This window comes from Nuphar pumila, chromosome 4 (assembly GCF_984573655.1).
Source record: "Nuphar pumila chromosome 4, dmNupPumi1.hap1.1, whole genome shotgun sequence".
Lineage (NCBI taxonomy): Eukaryota > Viridiplantae > Streptophyta > Magnoliopsida > Nymphaeales > Nymphaeaceae > Nuphar > Nuphar pumila.
This window is the reverse complement of record NC_143252.1, coordinates 12518674-12542500: the sequence shown is the minus strand read 5'-3', so window position 1 is coordinate 12542500 and position 23827 is coordinate 12518674. Positions and strand designations below refer to the sequence as shown.

Here is a 23827-nt window from a genome sequence, read left to right as displayed (position 1 = left end):
TAGTTGCTCCAATCATCACTAGATTTTCAGCTTATTATAGCATTAAATAGAGACATCAAATAATTCTAAGATTTTTTTCTTTACTATGATGCCAGCTCACAAATATTTGTTTTTTTCAACTAGCTAAAATCAAGATTCACCATGATAAAACTGTTTTTACAACATGATAAAGTGGTAATGTAAGAGAGAGAGAGCTTACATCTGTATTTGCTATGACCACGTTCTTTCCAATTCTTGCGTTCTTATCAATGATACAATTTCTAAAAAAGAACAGAAAAGAAAAAGGTCAGGAGCTGCCCAATTCTCAGGTCAGCATTAAATTCACTAACTCAATGTTGATCAGGAAAACCTGATTTTGGTGTTCTCTCCTACACCAATAGGAACACTTCCCTCAGCCAGAGCAGATGCTCTTTCTGCTTCAGTTTGATAATAATCAGCGCCCATCATCATTGTATCCTGAAAGGCACATATAACGTAGTAAACAAAAGATAAAATCAAGATATAACTAAAACAGGTACCTGGAAAAAGTACGAATAATCTTAAAAACAACCAAATATCATGATGGACAGAAAAAGAAAGGGTATACCAATTCCACCAATCGTTCTTATGGTTGATTACATCAGACTTTTTGCACATTCAAATTTCAATATGATATCCATGTCAATGCTAAACAAAAGCAAAAAATAAATCAGACCGATATTGCGAAACTCACTATCAGCTCAACCCCGTACTCCAATCTTGAACGCACACCAACAACAGAATGTTCAACACTGCACTCGCTTAAGAAGCATCCATGTGAAATGATAGAGTTCAGAACCTGCAGTAGTTTTAATTAATCACATACAACCAGATATGTATAAACCAAGCAGAATCTGCAAGTACTAATACATACCCGGCATTTCTCTATTTTAGTTGGTGGTAAAAATCGAGGAGATGTTAAGACTGGCTTCAGCGGGTCATAGAAGTGAAATTTAGGAGGCTAGACAGAAAGCAATAAACTGAGTCAGATTCTAGAATTAAAAGAAAATTATAAAGAAATACAATAATAAATAAATTCAACAGACTAAAATACCTGATCTGTCAAAGCCAAATTTGCATCAAAGAAAGATCGTATGGTCCCAATATCTTCCCAGTAATCATTAAACAAGTATGCCTGGTAAAGGGCAAAAACGAATAATCACCCTCATTACAAAGGTTACTCTGTATCAGATGGAGTATGGAAATTTAAGTCATGAAAAATATGATAAAAAAATATTTCCTCTATAAGCACACAAAGACTGCTTGATACAAAACTAAAACAACACACAAGATTTCACAAAATCAGTTACCTGTACATGGTATTCTTCAGCAGCCATGGGAATGATTTCAGATCCAAAGTCATTTGCAGTGGGATAGCGCCACCTGGAAAAATAAGATAGTGCTTAACGTCAGAATGACTGCTAAACGTGGTAATGCAATAGTACGCTAACATACGCATCTAAGATGTGACAATATTTATTCTGATACACAAGAATTGTGCCACATCAAAGACTAGTTCATTCAGTCAGGATATAAAATTTCTAAATATATACATATATACAGTAAGCTAGTTTAAGTCAGCAAGCCATACATCTTGACCATAAATTTGTTGTGTGTGTGTGTGTGGGTGTGTGAGTGCCTGTGTTGTGATGCACCAATGCACAAACAGCACACAGGAACATGTCCTTAAAGCTAGATTTGAAAGCCTGTGTTTGACACTTTGAACCTGAGTCTCTCACCAACCCCTTTTAGTGTCTGAGTAACATATAATCCATAACAAATACCTACTATGCATCAAAGTGTCCCATGTGGTGTCTTAACATCATACAAGTCTGGCTTGAATACATAAAAGAGAAATGGAGCATCTATGTGATGTAGAATTTAGAATTTTGCCCTTTTATTCAGTCACCTTTTTGAGAAACTTTGCAACTATAGCTTTAAATGAAAGATACCCCAACTTACTGAATGAGCAAAGAAATTAAATTCCCTCCCAAATGCCCATTTCTGAAAGTAATATATGAATTCAGTTAATCTGATGAGACTTAATGGGGTGATTCTTCTGTCATTTAGGGTGTGTTTGATAGTGTGGGGGAATTTCACCCGTGGAGAAATTCCCTCCCCTTTTAAGGTGGGGCCCATGCCTCTATCAAACACGAGATAAGTTCTCCCAAAAATTCGGGGATAACTTTATCTCAAACATGGGGGAGAAAAGTCGTGATTCCCACCTCGCAACTTTTTCCCCGTGAAAAAATTCTCACCACCACAAACAAAAAAATGTGACGGCGAGGACGAGAGGGGCACCATCACTCCATCCCTCCTCTTCCATTGCATGACAGACCTCCCGGCTGCGACGAGCATCCACCGGTGACTAACGTCCAGTGACGATCGTGTTGCCCCAACCAAAGGGGAGGGAAGGAAAGGGAAGAACGAATGAGGTATTCACCTCCCCACCCCACCCCACCCCACCCCACCCCAATGTCTCCACCACCTCTCCTCTTACACTTTCTTCCTTCTTCCCTTTCTTCTTCTTCTTCTCTCTCCCCCCTATCTCTCCACCGCCTCCACTTCCTCTTTCTTTTTCTTCTTCTCCCCCTGTCCCTCCATGGCCTCCTCCTCTTCTTCTACCCTTGTCCCTCCACTGCCTCCTTCTCTTCCTATTTCTGCTTTTTCTCCTTCTCCCCCTGTTCCTTCACCCCCACCTCCTCTTCCTCTTTCTTCCTTTCCTTCTTCTACTTCTCTCAAACTCAATATTTGTTTTTCATGATTTTTTCTTTTACCAATTCAAACATAGAAAAATAATATTTTTCATAAAAAAGTTTCTCCATAATAAATTATCCTGTATAAATTTATCACGGATAATTTCTCCTTGCCGTCAAATGCACCCTTATATTCCATAATTTTTTCCTCTTGGATCCCCAAATGGATATATCATGTCCACCTTAAGCATCCAGTGTGATATGATGTTCATCCTTCTGATATTAAGATACATTATTGCAGCCTTCTTAAACATCCAGAAGCACCATACTAGCCCTCTGTGCATACCCATGGAGAATCACCTTGAAAGCATCCTCATTATCACCTAAGCATCATCTAAGTGATCCATCATAATCATCTGACAAATAGCATGACTCATCAATTAATAGTGACATGAAACCAATGTTCAAGCTGTAGAAGTTACCATTCTGCAACTTAATCTGACATGTCAATGGTCCAAGACATTCACTGAAAGTTCTAACAATACCTCCATTAATATATTTCGCTTTTATTTCTTGGAAGTTCATATCAACTTATATGTTCAAATCAAGGTTGTCAGACTAGGAAGTGAAAGCGGGAGTGATACGGGAAGCGGAAGCGAAAAGCAATACATTTTAAAATGTATAGGAAGCGGGAAGCAAGGAATAAAAAAAAGTAATATAAGAATTGAATGAGAATCAAAATGAAACACAAATAAAAACTAAAATAAAAGCGACTATTCTTAAATTTCATGATGTTTTAGTGTAAAATTAATTTTTTAACAAAATCTAAAATTGATGACTGCCAATTTAGAGAAAGCACATGAAAGTGAGTGAGAAGCGTGAGAGAAAACATATAAAAAATATGAAAAGTGAGAGAACATATAAGAAGAATAGATGAAGCGTGGGGAAAGCATACGAGAAGCGTGGGATAATCGAGACTCTCAACAAGTTTCGGAAGCGAGGAGTATCGAGCTTCCAAAGCGACCTTCTGAAAGCTTGGTTCAAATCCTTTTTGTGGCTATTTTCTCTTCTTAACCCTAAAAAAAAGGTTTCATTCTCAACTGGTGAACCAATATCTTCCAATAGTTTCTCATATTTGATGTCTGGTACAACATATGCATCTAAAACAACAGAAAAAGGAACACTCAACACTTGCATTAACCAAGTTTATTGGTGGACCAAAATCTTCTTTCTCCCTGAGTACTTCCAATATGGTGCTTACTCTCAGCCAAAATTGTTTCCCTTAAGCTTTTGCTGCTTGTTTTGGACTATGCCACATGGGTACTGTACTTATCATATTATCTTGTGTTAACATGACACGACACTCGCACATACCTCTCAAGATATTGAAACCTGCTCGAATACTCCATCAATGAAGACCTGCTTTGCTTCAGCTCCAAAAATTCCTGAGGCTTCCACCACTTAGCTGCATCTTCAATCAAACGATAAGACCCGGACAAAATCTTCTTGTCATCTGGAATTTCAAGAATCTTGAACACGTATTTGATCGCTTGGATCTAACTCTCTGCACAAGCTTGGACTCATCGGCAATAGATACTTGTTCTTGATCGTCACTTGATTGAGTATCATATAGTCAATGCACAATCGCAAAGAATTATTCTTCTTCTTAACAAATAGAACCGAAGCACCCCACGATGAAACACTCAGCCAGATAAAACCTCGTTCCAACAAGTCCTTCTGTTGCTTCTTTAGCGTTGCTAACTTTGTTGGCGTCATACGGTATGGAGCTTTGGACAAGTGTTGTACCAAGTACCAAATCAATAGAAAACACCACATCTCTTCGTAGCGGTAATCCAGGCAAAACTTCAGAAAAAACATCCACGAACTCACGAACAACCTCTACGTCAAAGATCGATACATCCTTGTGGGCTACCACACTAGCGAACTAGGTCTCTCCAACAAAACCATATTTCTATGATAATTCAAACTAGCAAAGTGTTCGCTAAGATAATCCATCTCGAGAATGACATTAAAGCTCGTCACCTCAAGAAGCATGAGGTTAGCCAGAAACACAAGACTTTCTATCAATACGACTACTCTCACAAGATGCAAAACACAATAGGTCTTCGACCCCAAGGGTGCGGTTATTACCACACAACTATCCATCTCTATGCAAGAAAGTCCAATAACTTAGCAAATTCCTTAGACACAAAAGAATGTGTCAAACCGAAATCAAACAAAACTTGGGCAAAAAAGCCAGAAATGTCTAGAGTACCTTTCATAACTTGATGACTCATACCTGCCTCATGAACGGTGGCCACATATACACGACCGACAATCTTTCTCTATTGTTGGGCCGACTGGGGCTGATGCGGCTGCTGAGCCAATTGATGCTGAATTTGTTGTGGCATCGACCGTTGCTGCAAAGGCTAAGGTTGAGCCAACCTCTTCGGACAAAATCTGATATAGTGGCCCTTCTAGCCACAATGTGAGCATGATCCAGTCTCATAGGGACAAGGATGACCCTTGTGATATCACTGATACCTACGACATTCCTGGTGGGCTGCCTTTGCTACTAATGCCTTCCCCCTGAACCTCTGCGGCTTCTGGTATAGGGCTAGCCTATGGTTCTACTTCTAATGTTGATGGCTCTTCTGGAATGGCTCCTTAAAGGACTTCTGAGAATCCTTCTTCGCTCCTGATGAAGATGGTTGGGAATCCGCTCTGGTTTGAATCTTCTTAGAGGACCTCCAGTCCTCATCCAGAATGTCCGCCTCCAGTAGTGTCTGAGGTCATCCCCCGAGGACCTTTCTGCAAAGTTCATCATTGAGTCCCTGGGCGAACCTCAACGCTCGTGCCTTCTCCATCGAGGACACAGTCAACATTGTCTACTTGCACTCTTTTCCTTTTAAAATTTGTCATCATTTTCATTACAATTCGATTTCAACTTAATTTTATTATTTAATGTTTTTAATTATAGTGATCTAGAATTTATGTTCAAGAGTTTTCACTTGAGACGATATTCATGTTTTATGGAAATGGGTTAAGAATTCACACACACACACACACACACACACACACACATCTAAGTGTTTGAATGGTTGTATCCCCATGTCCTACTTTTTAAGAACTGTCATGTCCTACCAAGCATAACTGCATTGTGTCCCATTCCTACATCTGTATCCATGTGATAAGTTTTGGTTTCTATCTGCAGTGGTCCTACCATCATTTAACCTGAAGAGTGTCCATCATGTGAGGACAGGACTAATTCATGAGTTTAACTTTAGCATCCATAACCACCGCATACATTGGCACCAATTAACATATCATGAATCGGAAACATAATCCTGTCATGGAAGAAAGACTACTTTAACTGGAGATTGATGTCCCCACCTGATCATGCTTTTGTTCATTTTATCTGCATGGCTATATGTGTGTATCTACATCAATTAAGATCACTGGATCTTGCAAGTTCCTTGTGTTTGGTATCCTTTTTATCTTATCTGCATGAATTATGTTTAGCATCTCTAATAGAATCAAGGCATGCATAATTGAATCCTTCTCATAGGTAGCTAGAAGCCTTGTTTAAGAGATTCACCTTAACAGTTTTAGCAGAACATCTGTTTTGAACAAATATATACCCATAGATGCAATATATGGAAACTTCTTTGCATCCTCAGGAGACAACCCAAGAACAGTTGTGTCCACTTGCTGCATCAAGAAAGATTTTTGTAAGAAAAATATATCAGAACCCATTTTTTAAGCCTCATGGAAATCTAGATAGTTATAAAGCCACAAACAAACATATAGGTGATACAAATAGATAAAAAAGATTGAATACCATGGCTTTCAAATCATCCCCTTTTGGTTTTTCAGAAAATTGCTGAATGCGACCTGTTTCATTGATCTTCATCAATCCAAAATCTGAAGCACGACTGCAAGAAAAATAATAAAAGTGTCATGGTTAAAATGAAGGGTTTTAATCCTTGGAAACAATAGAAACTTCAAATTGAAGTGAATATATCATGGTGAATATTACCATTTTGATTGCCTACCTGTCATCCATGGGAACACACGAAACTGATATATCAGCACCACTTTCAATGTGTTTCTGCAAAAAAGACCCAAGTTAAGAAGATTTATCAAGTTTAAAAAGAAAGCCATATATGATAGAAGCAAAAAGAAAATTTGTACATTAATATCAGATAGCATCATAGCAAACAACACAACCTGAACAAACTCCATGTAATCCATTCGATAAAGATGATCGCCAGAAAGTATCAAGATGTTCTCTATATGTCTGTTCTTAACATCCTGCCATGGTTTCCAAAACATCAGATGGTGCCAATTTCAAAGATCTAAATGCCGATAATACATGCTAAATGTCCTTATAGTTGTGAGTGTAATGAAATATGCGAAAAAACAAATAAAAAGTGTGCATGCACTATTACAAGTCCAATAAAGAACATTACAAAAGCTCTAAGACACTACACAAGCACAAAATGCATATACAAGACTTCAAAGAGTCAAAATAATAACACAAGAACATAAAAAATATAGTTTTTATTGAGTAAAATGCTTAAGAAAAACATTGAAAACAAATGAGGGTTTTTACCCCTATTTATACACAAGAGGTAGTCTCAATAGAGCTGTTGAAACAGTCCAACAGCTAGAAATAGAGTTGTTGGACTGTTTCAACAACTCTATTGACTAGTCAACTCTATGTTAACTAGTCCAAAAAGAACCTAACTTAAAAGAGCCCATCAAAACTAAGACAATTACAAAAAATATAAAAAACAAAAATAAATACAAAACTGTCCATATAAGACAGACCTATATAGAAAAGTAAAAAAGACTAAAATGCCTCTAATAGGCATTACTTATTACAACAAAATTATATATATATATATAACACCTCCCCTCAAACTTACGGTGTAAACACCGAAAGTTTGAAAATACAAAAAGAAAACAAAGAAAAGGATCCAAGTCTTCAATGATAATCTTTTCCAAATGCCTGCATCTGCTATCTCCATCTTCATAATGCATCAAAGACAACTTTTTTCTCGACCCATAGCATTTTTAAGAAAGAGAGCAAAACAAAGGTTCCAACTATACAAAAGAAGATATTATTACCAAATAGTTATTAAACAAAAAACGTTTTAACCCAGCAGTTTAAAAAACAGATATAAAATACATGTATTTATATTCAAAACAAATATATATATATATATATTGAAGAATAACTATGATTAATTCATATATATAAAGCGAGGATGGTTAAGTTCCTCAACAAAACATAGAGATACTAATAACTTAAACAATTTTAAAAATAAATATATGCACCTTAAGCAATAATTTTAAGATTTTAGAAACATTAGTAACAATTCAAGCAGGATACAATAGCCATCAAGGAAAACACAAGGAATATGCTTCAAAATCAATTTTAAGAATTTCTTGTTTAGACAATTATAACCATAAAAACAACATATTTTCATCATTTCTTATCATAGTAGAATTTTGATCACTAAAAAAAAAGTACATATTAGAAACACGAGTGTTTAAAGGCTACAATGAGATACAAAGCAAAGTGGTCACTTATGGACCAAGAACACCCTCACAATGAAGATACTTCTAATTTACAAAATGCTTAGAAAAACACATATTTGCACATAAAATATCAATAAGATATAAATAATTTTGCAATAATGTCCCAAAGGCTTAGGTAAACATTTCAAATAAGATGCCACTCATTAATTATACTAAGCAAAACACGATAACATGTATATCAAATGTAAGAACTCAAAGGAGTTTGCAATAAACGAGGAATTAATTAAATTCATACAAAACATGCAAGACAACCAACTGTTAAAACGTATCTCCCAAAATCGTTGATGTAAATATAAATATATATACTTATATAAATAGAGATACATTTACATATAATACATATATGTATATGTATCTCTATATATATAAATATATATATTTATATATATTTCTCTTTTTTATTTTATGTTTACCCGATAAGGGTATAATTGTAATTTCCCCTCTTGCGCATATTCCATTTGGAATATGTTGTACTTTTCTTTCTTTTTATTTTTTTGTATTTTTTTTATTCTTTTTATTTTTCACTTTTCATAAAAGGTGCATTGGGGGGTCCCCCAATAGACAATTTTACACCAACATGGAACAAATCTCAATATTCTCAAAATATATATCCAACATGCAATTAAAGCATATTCAACACATATAATAATGCATGAAAATTTTCCAATGAATAACCATTTTCCATACAAGGAAAAAACGAGCAGCGGAAAGAATTAGAAAGTTTATAAAGAGATTTTCAAAAATCCCACATAACAAAAGGAATGATATTTGCAAATCTCAACACCAATTTGCTCACCAATCCTCAAAATTCAAGTGTATCAAAGGCACAAATGTTAGCAATAACCGTACTAGTGACCATGCACCAACAATACTATCAACTACAACCACAAGAAGCACACATCCTTGTAAAACTGCAAACAACATCAGTTTCAACGGGTGCATATAATTCACCACACTGATAAAACAAAATCTTTTATCCAAAGAAAAAAATTACTCAAATAAGAAAAGAGTTAAGAAAAGAGTAGAGAAAGCTAGAAAGGTAATAATATTATAACGAAGACAAACTGATGTCAATAAGCAAGAAGGTTTGAAAAACAATATTCAAATCAAAACAATAACTTTTGCAATAATATGAGATTTAATCCATAAGAACCAAAATGGTCACAAGAAAATAATAATAGAACATCACTAACAAAAAATCGATGTGAGAATCTAATAAACAACAAAGGCCAAAAAGACAAATGAGTGATACAACTCACTCATAGAACCAGAGGTCAATCAACTATCAATCAAAGCCAAAACATTGACAATCTATACTGATAAGAAGACAAAAGTGTACACATAACTCACCTCAACAACTACCTCTAGCTCCACAACACCGAGGTGCACAAAACAATTGAGTGATACAACACTCATAGAACCAAAGGTTAATCAACTATCAATCAAAGCCAAAACATTGGAAATCTATACTAATAAGAAGACAGAGGTGTACACATAAACTCTGGCTCCACAACACAGAAGTGCATACAACACATCTCGATAAGGCTAAACAAATAATAATGAATGTATCAAAAGAAGAGTGATGGACCAAGCCATATACAGAGGCAAAAAGGAAAACCTTGAAAGACACATTCCAAAGAACAAGAACCAATTTAAGTGAAACCCTCAAATTAGTTTAGAAAAAACATGCAATAAATGCAATCATATGACAAGATAAAATGTCCACCAATGAAAGTTTTTAACATGAATGTCCATCAATAGATACAAAATGGATAAGAACAAAAGTGAACCACAAATGATACACTTACAAAACCCACAAAGGGTAAACACAGGGAAGGTTCTCAAAAAAACACAAATTTTATAAATACCAAGTAAATAACCAATAAGCTTTCCATCACGAACCAAAATGTCCACCAATATCAAGTGAACAAACACAAAAGTGTTCGCTAAGAAACACACTCACAAAAACCCACAAAGGGGTACACACAAGAAGGCTCACAATATAAAAATTAATATTTTATTGAGTAACACAAGAATGTAAGAAGCATAATACTTAAAACTCATGCGAGGTAACATGAAAAAAACATGTAAGATAACATTCATTAAGGAGTTGAGTCTAAAAAGTATCACAATCACAAGGCACAAACCATTCAAATGCAATGAAACTACCTCCCAAATGGGCACAATCACAAGAGACACTAAAAGGGCCAACAAGAGAACACACAATAACATAACTATTTTTAATAATTTTAAAAGGCACACTTAAAAAATATTAATAAACCTCAAAGAGGAGTTCAACATAAATTCCACAAAGATGAACGCATAATTTCCATAAAAGAACAAGTTTTGCATAAAGAAATCATGTTCAATTCCTTATGCATGAATAGACAAACTCATTCATCAATGTGTATGTAAGACAATCACAAGTGCACAAGGATCATATATCAATATGAAAAACCATTTATTTGAATTTCAAAATAACAAAATATACATGATCACTAAGACCCTAACCATATATAATCTTTAATACTCCGTAAAATATTCTATGTTTCACATAAGAATACATCAAAGAGAAAAGAAAGAAATTCAAACACAAGTTAAGCAAAATCTCATAAAATCATACTTGTGAATGACACACAAAATCATTTTAAAATAAATATTTCAAATCATTTAAAAATATTTAACAATATTAAATAACAAAAAAAAGTTCAACGAAAAAACAATAAGTTTGAAGTCATACATAAGAACAATTTTTGACATTTATAACCATGAAGTGATCGAATAAAGCATCTAAGTGCCAAAAAACACATGTTCAAGAATACTAGATCATATATGTATATATTGAATAAAGAAAGCTCAAAAACATAAGATTCAAACCAAGGTTACCAAAAACGCCTATTAACTAGGGGAAGCGCATTTCGAAAGTGCGAAACACGGCACTTCCGAAATGCATGGGGAAGTGCGTGTTCCATTTAGGAAGTGCATCCCCCTTTAAAGGGATACGCGCTTCCCTTTAAAGGGGGACGTGTTTCCTTTCAAAGGGAAGCACGTCCCCATTAAAAGGATATGTGCTTCCCTTTAAAGGGGGACACATTTCATTTTAAAGGGAAACATGTCCTCCTTTAAAGGGATACACGCTTCCCTTTAAAGGGGGATGCATAAAACATGCCGAGTTTGCCCTTTATTTAAAAAAAAAATAACACGTGAAAAACAAAAAAAGTAAAGTAAACATTTTCTTAATAAGGGGGCAAAATGGACTTTATCCAAAATCCATGAAAAACACAAAACCGAAAGGGGCTTAGGGTTTTGTTTTTCACCTATCATTCAACTCCTCTCTCTCTCTCTCTCTCTCTCTCTCTCTAGCACAACCACCGACTTTCGACGATGATTTTTGGATAGTGATTCCTTTGGAATCTTGGATAGTTGTAAGCATCACGGCACCTATCATTAATAAACTGGTAGTAGTTGGATAGTGCAGGGGTCATTGCACCCGCTGGGCACGCGCAACTCGTTGGGACACTGGGTGATTCCCCTGCAGTTGTTGCTTACAGGGTTGAATGCCATGGGGATGTATACCTATTGTCGGCATTCATTATATTAAGTGCTAAAACAAAAGGAAAACCCATTGTCTTGTTATGCAGACTGTTGTTTTGTTTTGCAAGCTAAAGCTTGCTAGCTTAAACTAGGCAGAAGCACCAACTTGATATTGGTATTCACTATTCACTAGCAAGCCCATTATGAGCAATCTAAAGATTCCCTCGGGTCGGCTTGCTTACATTCGGCTTGCTTACATCAGTATAGACATCTACGTGTATTTTTGGCAAAAGAAACTGCATGTTACGTTGAATACCTTAACCAAGGGGTCTTGGGTTCCATTCAAAAAAAAAATCCAAGGGGCACTGGGCTTGAATCTCAGCAAGAGTCGGCCCCAACTTGTCCATCAGTTAATAAATTACAAAAAATGGATAAGTTTCAACTTTCAAGTATATTAAGTTAAGGTTTTTGAATTTTTAAAACGCACGCACAACACACACATCCATTTGAGTTGAACCAACCGAGTTCAGTGTTGCTTGAGTTTGACTTTATTACATATCAATACATCAACTTCAAATCAGTGACTGAGCTTAAATTGTTAGCTAACTTGGCTTATAAAGAGAGTTTAGATGAGTGTTTCTAGCAAATTCAAGTCGAGATAGAGTAGTAGTTCCGTTTGATAATCACACCTATGTCACAGGCATGCACAAAAGAGAGAGAGAGAGAGAGAGAGATCATTCAGTGTGCCACAACCAAGACAAGTTGATAAACAACATGCTACATAACATTGGCAATTGAAAAGAAATGTCGACAAAAAAAAGGTGAAAGAATACCCTTTCCACATGGATTACAACAATCACAACATCAAATAAGAAATCATTTGATTCTTTCGTTGAAAAAGGTACGCTTTTTAATCAAATTTATTTGTTTTCTTAATGCATTATTTAGTGCTTGCATGCATTTGTTAAATAGTTGCAACAAGAATGTGAATTATGATCTTCTCTTGATGTATTATTTTTTAAAAGCTTGACAGTTACAATATGATGCATTTGTTAGATAATTACAACTTATATTATTTATTGTCTTAGATACATGTTTTATTTTGTCAATGATGACATAAATCTTATTTTTTGATAAAATAAAAATATATAATTACATTTTTGCTTTCCTTTCGATTCTTATTCGCTTTCCTTTCGCTTCTCACTCGAATCCCGGTTCGCTTCCGAGACGCTTCTTAGGTCGCTTTCGAGACGCTTCCTAGTTCGCTCCTAAGTTGTCCCACGCTTCCTAAAATTTTAGGAGTGCCTCGCTTCCCGCTCCCGCTTCCTCGACTGACAACTTTGATTCAAACTATAACTCATAAAAACATACACATATATAAATATCATTTCACAAAACCAAATAAATATTATAAACCTTATAAAATATTTAATAAAAATAAATCCAACAATAAATTTGAAAAACATTTAAAGATTTTGTTTTAACAAAAATAACAAATATTTTTTTAAAGATAAGAAAAATGAGTGTTTTCTCATGCATAATGCATGAGATAGACAACTCAAGTAATAATAAAGATTTAAGATACATACCGGGTCAAGATCTCCCTTGAATTCAAGTCATACATCGAACATGATTCTTACAAAAAGTACGAACTCGAACCAAAGAATCCCAAGACCCAAAAAGGCAAAATACCAAGAAAATTTTCTTGGCTCTGATACCATGTAATGAAATATGCAAAAAAACAAATACAAAGTGCACAAGCACTATTACAAGTCCAATAAAGAACATTACAAAATATCTAAAGCACTACACAAGCACAAAGTGCATATACAAGACTTCAAAGAGTCAAAACAATAACACAATAACAAAAAAAATATAATCTTTATTGAGTAGAATGTTTAGGAGAAGCAATGGAAACAAATGGGGATTTTTACCCCTATTTACACACAAAGACGTAGTCGCAATAGAGCTGTTGGAACAGTCCAACAGCTAGAAATAGAGTTGTTGGCCTGTTCCAACAGCTCTATTTACTAGTCAACTATATGTTGACTAGTCCAAAAAGAACCTAACTTAAAAGAGTCCCTCAAAACTAAGACAATTACAAAAAATATAAAAAACAAAAATAAATACAAAACTGTCCCTATAGGACAGATCTATATAGAAAAAGTAAAAAGACTAAAATGACCCTAATGGGCATTACTTATTACATCAAAAATATATATATATATATATATATATATATATATATATATATATATATATATATATATATTCATTATATTATGAATATATACATATTTTAACAGTGAGTGCAAGAATGTGCATGTAATTGTATGCATGATGAGTAGATACTATTGAGAAACATAATGTACCTCAAAGAGCCATATGAATTGTCTTACAGCATCAGCTGTTCCTTGAAACCATCTTTTTCCAGATTCACCTGGAGTCTGAGTAGCTGCCAGTACCTTCATCACATGAACAAAAATGCATACCGTAATGGGGAAATTAGGAAGAACCAAATTCCCTCAAGTTTCGGAAAAATATTTCTGTCATCAAAGTGCATATACCATACTGCTTTACAACTACAAATATCACCACAAAGACAACATACCTCAACAAATCCATCGCCAAAGTTTACACCATTTCCAAAATTGTATATACGAGCAAGATGCCGGTTCAGTGATTGAGAATTGAATTGTGTCAATATGTAAATTTTGTTTATTCCGCTGTTAATACAGTTACTCATTGGAACATCAATAAGCCTATAGCACCCTGCAATTGGTACCTAAGAACCACATAATCAATAATTAGAGCAGAGGTCATCCAAAGTCAAATCTCATTTCTCATATGCAGTTGACAGATGGATTCTATATTTGAACACAACAATAAACCATCTTGTGTGGTGACCTCTCTGCTTCCTTGTTGAAGGCCTAGTAAAGAGTTCATAACCAAATGATGGCTATCTCAACAAACCACAAACCTAGATGCAGGTAGAGTATAATACTCAGTGCAACTGAAAGGCAAGTACACGAAATTATTTTCTTACAGCTGGCTTTGCTCTTCTACGAGTCAGAGGAAACAGGCGAGTTCCAGCTCCTCCACCTAATATGATTGAAGCAACAGTTTTTGGATCTGATTCTGGCTTTCCAAATATCGGGGCCTGAAAATTCTTCATTCATATGCGCAAGAACAAATTAAAAGTGTTCAACAAGAAGCATAATATAAAAGATTCTGACTGGCAAAACATAATGAGAAGAAACTTGGTTGTAACTAGAAGAAACTTGGTTAGAACCTCAACTAATCCAATTGATAAACACCACGTATCCAATTCTAAAGTAACTGGAGACACCCATTCAGTGCAACTGGTTAGCATCCATAAAGAAGGATGAGAAAGAGAACCTATGTTAAATTTTACAACTTTCACATAATACAGTAGACTAGCATACATTGGCCATGGCCTGTACTTATACATTAGGTTAGAACCTTAGGCATACTTAGTCCATTGCATTCAGATTTTTTTCTTTTTCTTTTTATCAATTACTCCTCAAAATGGAAATTTTCTTCCTTTTAGCTAATATAAGCATGAAATTTCAGGTACTCTCATCATTTTCCAGTCATTCCATTTATTTATCTGCAGAAAGAAACTGTAGCTATGGACTGGTTACTCATTTTTTAATTTATTGACACATTTCCATCTTCAGACTTTTCATTTTCTCTTAATTGTTGGGTCTAGCACCTTCTGAATAGCAAATATAGTGTATCCCTTATAAACCTGGGAAAATTATTTGACATATTGTTCTTCTTACTTTAGTACATAGTTTACTTTGTATAATGTATTATTTTTGTTTTGGTCTCTGTATAGCATTGCATTTGCTTCCTTCCTGAAGCAATAAACTTCATACACTGTATATTGCTACTAGACTCAAAGAGGATAATTTCTTTCATGCATAAGATTATATGTGATCAGGTGGAGATAAGTTCTATGAAAATGGATGCTAATGCAAATGATTCAAAGTAGGGCCTACATGATCATGGCTTGGCACAAAGTCTGCAGTCACATAGGTAAAATACTTGAGATAATCCACATATAATATCAAAGGCCTCCAGGCTATTTTCACAGGATGCCCCATCATTCCATTATATGCTAGTCATAAGAAAATTGCTGTATTCCATATCTGCAGCATATCTATGTGATATAGCCTCCAGAGATCAGGTACTTAAATCTATCATGAGAATGGATTTTCAGCAGCGTATTTAGTAATGGCCACAGCACAGGGAATACACATGTGCTAAGATCCACAATCAACTCCACAGAATTATGTCTTGAGTCAATTAGTTTATCGGGAATCATCGTGAAGTTAATTATGGTGGGAGTAGGGATGTCAACTAGTTGGATTTTATCCAATATTCGACTGAATGATGTTAAAATGTACTCCATATATATATATATATATATATATATATATATATATGTGAAATTACACACATATATATATATATTACATCAATACCCGATAGGGGTATTTTTGTAATTTCACATAGTTGTTTTAGAAAACAACTATTTTTATTTTTTGTTAAAATGTAATTTCTTTTTTATTTTTTGTTTTTCATTTTTTAGGAACCAAAAGGGGCTCCAACCATAGAGTCGTTGGAGCCCCCAACGGTCACAAATGTGACCGTTGGGGGCTCCCAACGACTCCATGGGAGCCCCCTTTTGGGCTCTCCTTTTGAGGCCCTTGGTCTCCCTTTTCCTTCCACTCCCTCTTGTATAAATAGGGGTGAACCCCTTGTATGTATGCATGCTTGAGAGCTCTCTCTCTTTTCAATAAGAGGCCTTTTATATTGTTGCCTTCTTGAAGGCTTGTGTTTGTATTGTCCCTTAGTGGACTTGTGAGATTGTCTCTTTTATTCATTGTTGTAAGTGCTTCTAAGCACTCTTTATATTTCTGCAATATCTCATTACAAATGAAACTCCATTTAATTGAATTTAGTAAGCCAAAACTATATCTGATTATAATTGGAGGCAAATATGGCTTTGATTTTTTGCTACCAAATCCGATGGATATCCGGATTCAATGGATATCCAAATACAATTACATTTACAAAACTGGATTTGGCATGAGCTTTTCACACCCGAATCCAAATCCATTTAGCCAACATCCAATTAGTTGGATATGGTATCTGTCACATCAAACACAAATCCAAACCATTTACATCCTTAGGTGAGAGCAGATAACCTTGTTAAATTGTTAACCTATTGCCTTCTTGGTGTTTCAGTGAAAACACTAAGTTGTTACAAATAGCTAAGGACTTGAGCCTGGTAGCATGAAGACATAAGCCTCTGCAGGCTTAACCCTATTATCCTAACCATGAAACTTGTAACTTGCCATAGATTGACAAGGAGGATATCAGAAAAAGAATCCATATTTTACTTCCGTAAAATTTGAACTCATTTGAACGTCTTGCTATGGTTTTTAATTGTGAACCTTGGTATCTAGAAAGTCAGAGTTGACATCAATAAGTTAAATGCATGTAAATGCCTTTTCTAATTAAACTACTTCCAGATTTGGTCAAGTCCAGGACTTTGCTCAAACCATGCAGCGAGAGAAAACCATGATTATGTACTCTCACAACTGTGAGCTGACCTGACAGACCCTTACTAGGGGTGAATCGCAATTTACATAGGTCCCATGATTTTGGTTCTTAACCCCACAGATCTAGGATTTAATTGCAAATATTTCGGTGTCCTGAACCCATTCATAGTCTCACAAGACCTATGGAGGGGACTGCAACAATATAAGCCAGCTTCCTCAACTCCAATAGGATCACATCCCCTACAGGTCAAATCAGCTCACATAGCTCAACTGAACTCAACAGCAGCAATATTGTTCTTTTACTTTCTACAGGAAATTTGTTTATTTTCATGTTATCATGTCCAGACCAAGATTCAAGTGATCCATATAGTGCATGCCTACTACAATCTTTTGCTTCCAACAGACCAACTGGTTTAGGCATTTCTCATCGTTTTGCTTACTCTTTTCATATCAAATTAGTTGATCATGTTCCTCCCAAAAACTGTGGCCATTTATGGGTAAGAATCCAGGTCACTTTGTTTCATAATAGGTAGGGTATGGGATAGAAGCCATATGTCCTGTTGTAATGACAATGCACAGACGTGCAGATGCATCATGTACATTCTAGTATCATGTATCCCACATATTTTCACCTAGTCAGCTCCTTTCCCATGAAGTTTTTACACCAGCGTGAAGCATTTCATGTTCTGAAATTGTATCTATCTCAAGCTTTTGATATCATGATGCTATCACTGAGTTGTTCCTCAATATCAGTACCAATAACATTTGGCAAAAGAGCATACTACACAATAAGATTCATGCATAGGATTTGGTTCCTCTACTTATTGGGAAGGTCAATTGGTTTTATACGGAATGTGACTTTGATGCCAGCTTTGATTTTAAAAGCCATGATGTGAAAAAGTATATAGCTTCTAACAAAAGATTAACAACTGATGGTGGACAGAGGCAAGTAGAACTAAACAGCATTAACAGTTTTCTTTGGAGAGAGAATCTCTAAGGATGACATTGGATCAGCGCTGAAAAAGATGTCAAATTTCTATCCAACCCTGGTTAATACAGACTATTTGTTAATTCAACCACCTTTGCTTCATAGAAGATAATTCAGCAGCTCAAGCCACGAGTGATTTTGCGCCCACCAATTTGCCATCAAAATCTTGCAGAAGCAGCGGGAATGAATGAAACCTTGCAACTATAATACAACTGGATTACACACCTTAGCATGCATGAGCTGTTTATGCAAGAAACCTAGGCTTAATTCTCAAAGTTGGCATTTTTTATCCCTGCATGGTCGGTGGCATCATAGGTCAATAGGGTTCAGGCGTCTGTTTCTGTAGAATAGCGAGCATAGTGAAGTGTGTGGAACCTATTTCTTGCTACGCAAGCCTAAGCAGGAAAAGTCAACCACATTGGTTTGTAGAAAGTAGAGAGAAAAAAGGGAAACAATGCATCAATCTCCCAATATGACAAACCATAAAACTATGAAACCCGTAAATTTTTTGTTAACAAAGGAGCAGTTCCAAAATTTTGAAGATTAACTTTCTCTAGACCACTATCCCAATTAAGTGCTTTAGTCAACGAAAACAATGTTCATTCCAAAAGCAAAACAGGGGAACACCGCGATCTACAGAGCTACCATCAAGGGGATCGATCAAAGTATGTTACCATGAGCTCTTTGGTCACATCCGCAAGTACAGAGGTAATCGTCCTAATGCCGGAAATCTTCTTTATCCCCCTGTTCTCAAAGGCTGTTTTCCACTGTGAACCCGTCACCTCATTGATTGACCGTGCCCACATTTTCTCCCCAAAGAAAGCGGAGGCCGTCCTATGGTGCTGTCCATGATTCTTCTTGAGGTTCAAAGACAAATCACACGGCAGGACCCCTGTGGGATGAATTTGTGAAACGCCCATAATCGCCAGCACCGATAGCAACACGATCAGCAGGAACACACTGGATACAGAAGACGGCGATTAACCTAAACATTCATAGTACACAAAACCATCAGCCAACGAAAAAAAATTACATGACAGCTGAGGTGAGCACCCACGCAAGAAAAGTGACCGTGTATTACCGGAAGAAGAAAAGAATATGTCGAGCAAAACAAATACCCCAGCACGACGACCGCCCTAAATTATACTTTGAATTATCATCCAAGTGAACCCAAACAAAATTTCATGGGGATTCTGCGAGCTCTGTCCACGCGCCGGCTTCCTAGACGTTGACACGCATCTGCCCTTTTTGTTTTTCAAGACTCTATTTAGCCAATTTCACCGGTAACAGCTGGGGCTTTCAACCCCACTAAATCCACCGCCTAAATATTAAACATTTCCTCCCGTGCTGTTTTAGTTTGCTATTATATAACTCGATAAGCGAATGGGCCATGACAGGGCCCGGCTGCATTCAACTGCATCGAACGAAAAATGAATAAACAAATGCTTTACGTAATCGGAATCGTTCCAAAGTTTCGAGAATGCGATGGGATAACCTCCTCGCGCATTGTATGGTGATATACCATGATCTCTAGCTCAAGTTAGCTAGCATAATTATTTGAGAATGTAGTTCAAAAAGTCGTTTGCCGCGATTCCGAGCAAGGAATGACTCTCTCTCTCTCTCTCTCTCTCTCTCTCTCTCTCTCTCTCTCTCTCTCTCTCTCTTTCTCACGTGACTCTGGCAGTAAAGTTTCAAGGCAAAGCTACTGGACATGCTTTTATTCCGACTTGGAACGAATATCCCAGACATGAGGCATGAGACGCGGATTTTCATCTCAAATACACGAAGAAAACTCGTAAGCGCCAAAACGAACCAAATTCTTTACAATTTCAGATCAAATTCTAGCATCCTGTTGGGGAAAGAGATGCAAGAATGTTAAGCTCTACAGCGGTAAAGGAAAACACCCGTCTTACCAAGATCTGCTTACTGAAAGACCGTTCATATCACAGATCAACAAATTAGAAACTTCATTCCACCAGAGAACGAAACCTGTTCTACTGATCAAATTCAAATTCATGAAAAATGCAGAGGTTGTCCACCAAGAATTCCACTCTAAGGGCACGTTTGAAAACAAAAAAAAATCTCATAGGAAAAGGAAATTTTGCCTATGAGAAGTTTTGATATTTCTTGTGTAACAGGAGAAAACTAAAACGGAAAATGAGAGAGAGGAGCGGGGGAGGGGTGGAGCTTCTCCAGCACCGTAACCACCGGAACCACCGTCCGGTGGAGTACTGGAGGTAACATCCCTGGAGCTGGGCCCGGGCTGCAGTGGCAGCGGGGTGCCTCTGTCGGAAGCCGATTGACGCAGTCGCGGTTGCTCAAGTCGCCACGACACTGAAAGAGGCTAGAGATGGCATGGTCGCCGGAGCCGGCGGTGATCTTGTAGAAGCTGTTCTGGGCAGCCTAGCAGATGAGAGAACTGAAGAGGGCGGAGAGGGTCTGCTCGAACCTGACATCGAACAGGTTGGGACAGGTTCGGCGGTGGGGAGGAGGGTGGTGCACAGGACCAGGAGGATGGTGATCGATGAGATCAGAGGACCCATTAAATCATAGTGGGTAGGACGGTTTTTCAGCCTGGAGAGAGTGGTTTTTCGAAAGGGATGTGGGTGGTAGTGGGTGTTGGTGGTGAGATGAATGGTGGTGGTAGTGAGGAGGAGTGTAAATCATCATTGTCTCTTGTTCTTCCACTCCTGATAATGTTTCCTATAAAAAAAAATGTACTTCTTAGAAAAACTCTTTCATAGAGGGTCGGACAGTTTTCCTAGTATCACTTTTCTTATATGTTTCTTACCTCCAAAAGTACCCTAAATCCAAAAAAAACAAGATCTCGAGCAATTTTAACGACGATAAGTCCTCCAGAGAATAATCCCGCAAATTTCCGCTAAATATTCACAAAAAACGTAGTCCACAAAACCGATTCCATCGATCAAATCCAATCTCACACAAGGCAGAATGTTAAGCTCCGGAAGTTTTTTGTAACAGATTAAGCTCCAGAAAATCACAGCGGTAAAGTAAAATACCGACTCAAAAAAAAAAAGTTCATTCCACCAAATAATGAAACCCGTTCTACGGATCAAATTCAAATTCATGCAAAATGCAGACGCTGTCCACCAAGAATTCTACTCTAAATCCACCAAAAAACAAGATCTCGAACATTTAACGACAATAAGCCCTTCTCCAGAGTACAATCCCGCAATGTCCACTAAATATTCACAAAAACGTATTCCGTCCATCAAATCCAATCTCACACAAAACGACGAGGTAATCCGCCAAGAATGCTACTTAAATTCTTCAAGATCGAGATATCAAGCAAATTTAAGCACGAAAGAAGCGAAAAAAAATATGCACGCAGGACCAAAACTCGACTCGATCCTTCAAAAAACGCGATTTCGTGCACATACAGCCACGGAAATCAAGAAAAAAATGCACAAAACGCGGATTTCGTGCAGGAGAGGAGTAGACTCACCGAAGAAGCAGAGATCGTGCCTCCGATCATCCAAAGAAATCGCCGTCCGAACAAAAAAACCCTAACTTTCCCGGAAAGAGAAGGGAAGAAAAAATCTGTCTTTCCGAATAAAAAAGCCTGCAAAGAAGGAAACAATGACAGTGAGGCGAAGTGTAGTAGTTTGTCCGCGAATGACGCGCCACGACTCACAGAAAGTAGGCGCGCTTTCTGGGATCTTTATACGTCTGAAAGGCCCATGTTACCCTTACCTATTCAAACAATGACGTTCATATCTTCACACACGGGCAAATTCGTCATTTACTCCAAAACTATTGGAATTCAAATTTTGTGAGATGACGATTTTGTCCCTGGAGGAAAAGCTAAAAGCCGTGAGCTGGACTCGGGTATGGATCAGGATCGATCCATATCAAGTTGGATGCGGATGTGGTTTTTTTCTCATATATATATATATATATATATATATTGGAGCACAAATGACATCGGATCTTAATCAAGCCCCAATTAAACCAATAAAAGGGAGGGAGTGGGTTTTCTTTAAAATGATTTAAATGACCTCCTGTGGTGATTTTATGGCGAATCTGTTATTTCAATAACCAGTACCATGCTTAAGGGTATCATCGTCCTTTCAAACCGTACCAGGTGGACCGGATGGCCTTCCTGGGCGGCCGTTCGGATCTCGTGGCAATGAACTGACAAGGTGATCTCCAGCTCGGGAACTGAGGCGCGTTTACGTAACGGAGACGCTACATCGCCGTGGGACACGTGTCGATACGAACGAGGGGTGTTCCAATGACGAAACGTCTCGGTCGATACAAGATTCTCGTCGAGTCGATTCACGGAACCCCTCTTGATCTCAGTGGGTCAGAGGTCCGACCCGATACCCTTGGCCTTTATTTCTTTTATCGTTTTCCCTGTGCGCAACGCATCAATTTACTTGTCAGACCTTATTCAGATTCCGAATTCCCCTTCCATAAAGATGCTCACTTCTTATATGGATTGGGATTCTCTGACCAAGTCCGGTAAAACTCCAACGAAAAAATGACAAAGAGCCAAATCCAACAGCGTTGGTAACACGTTTTACCCAATCCAAATCCGTGTCTAATAGGGTTATGCTGCATCACGTTAGATTTCCTATTCAAATCCAGATCAAAACGGGTCTATCACCAACAAGGTCCATCCTGGATCCAATTCCTCTAAGTTTTTTTTCATATACAACCATCCGTAACAACTCGGAACAATTCCATAAATAAAATCGGTCTATTCCGAGTCTCCAGGTCCATGCACTGAATTGCATGAAGTGTTCCCATGTCAGCAATCCGAATCTCCAGTGGGGCCCACGGTTGCTATAAAAGGATGACCATGATTCACAGGCAGACTCTCTTGTCCATTGCATGTCCGCCATAAATAACATGTTTGCATCGTAATGCATGTCATGTGCCATAGTTCGCACAATGTCTGCCCATATGACCCTTATGGGCCTATGGTAGTGAACGAGTAGGTTGTGATCAGGTGCAATCACATTGCACAAATGAATGAAATGTGCAGCTGTTCCTGATCACCTACAACGGAGGGTGGAGGGCGATCAGGTGAAGCGGCACATTGCATTTGTAAAATGTGATTTTACATGAAGTGAAGCCCTCCCACATTCCCAAGTTGGGAAGCCAAAGGTATGTTGGGACTAGGGGTGCACACGAGCCGAAGTTCTAGTCGAAGGCTGTTAGAACTTGACTCTTCAAAATTTCATTATTCAAACTTGGCTCGAGCTCAGAGTGGAGCTTGAACTTGAACGGCATTGTTCATGCTCATCTCGGTTCTAATTAGCTCGAGCTCAGAGCCGAGCTTGACTGTTGTTCCAAAAAGGTTTTTAGCTTTAAAAGGTGAGATTCTAGCTCCAACATCTCCAAACCGTGCAGGAATGACCCAC

General features: G+C 37.2%; 1 protein-coding gene across 4 annotated transcripts in view; it reads right to left on the bottom strand.

The window, feature by feature from the left end:
- LOC149839399 (glucose-1-phosphate adenylyltransferase large subunit 1-like) overlaps window positions 1-22042 on the bottom strand; it is a 23646-nt gene extending 1604 nt beyond the window's left edge. Inside the window, exons 1-15 of one of the 4 annotated variants that reach the window (XM_090004114.1) lie at window positions 21904-22042; window positions 19112-19397; window positions 14902-15024; window positions 14467-14640; window positions 14228-14320; window positions 6945-7028; window positions 6770-6825; window positions 6556-6649; window positions 6313-6425; window positions 1329-1401; window positions 1073-1153; window positions 893-979; window positions 713-817; window positions 350-456; window positions 200-260 (exon numbers count right to left, since the gene is read on the bottom strand). In XM_090004114.1, the coding sequence (XP_089860240.1) occupies window positions 200-260; window positions 350-456; window positions 713-817; window positions 893-979; window positions 1073-1153; window positions 1329-1401; window positions 6313-6425; window positions 6556-6649; window positions 6770-6825; window positions 6945-7028; window positions 14228-14320; window positions 14467-14640; window positions 14902-15024; window positions 19112-19357 (1497 nt within the window). In that variant the 5' untranslated portion in view covers window positions 19358-19397; window positions 21904-22042. Of the gene's footprint in view, window positions 1-199; window positions 261-349; window positions 457-712; window positions 818-892; window positions 980-1072; window positions 1154-1328; window positions 1402-6312; window positions 6426-6555; window positions 6650-6769; window positions 6826-6944; window positions 7029-14227; window positions 14321-14466; window positions 14641-14901; window positions 15025-19111; window positions 19423-20350; window positions 21092-21903 lie in introns of those variants that run through there. The other 3 variants (XM_090004113.1, XM_090004112.1, XM_090004116.1) reach the window with 3 other exon arrangements.
- Between the last annotated feature and the right edge of the window lie 1785 nt (window positions 22043-23827).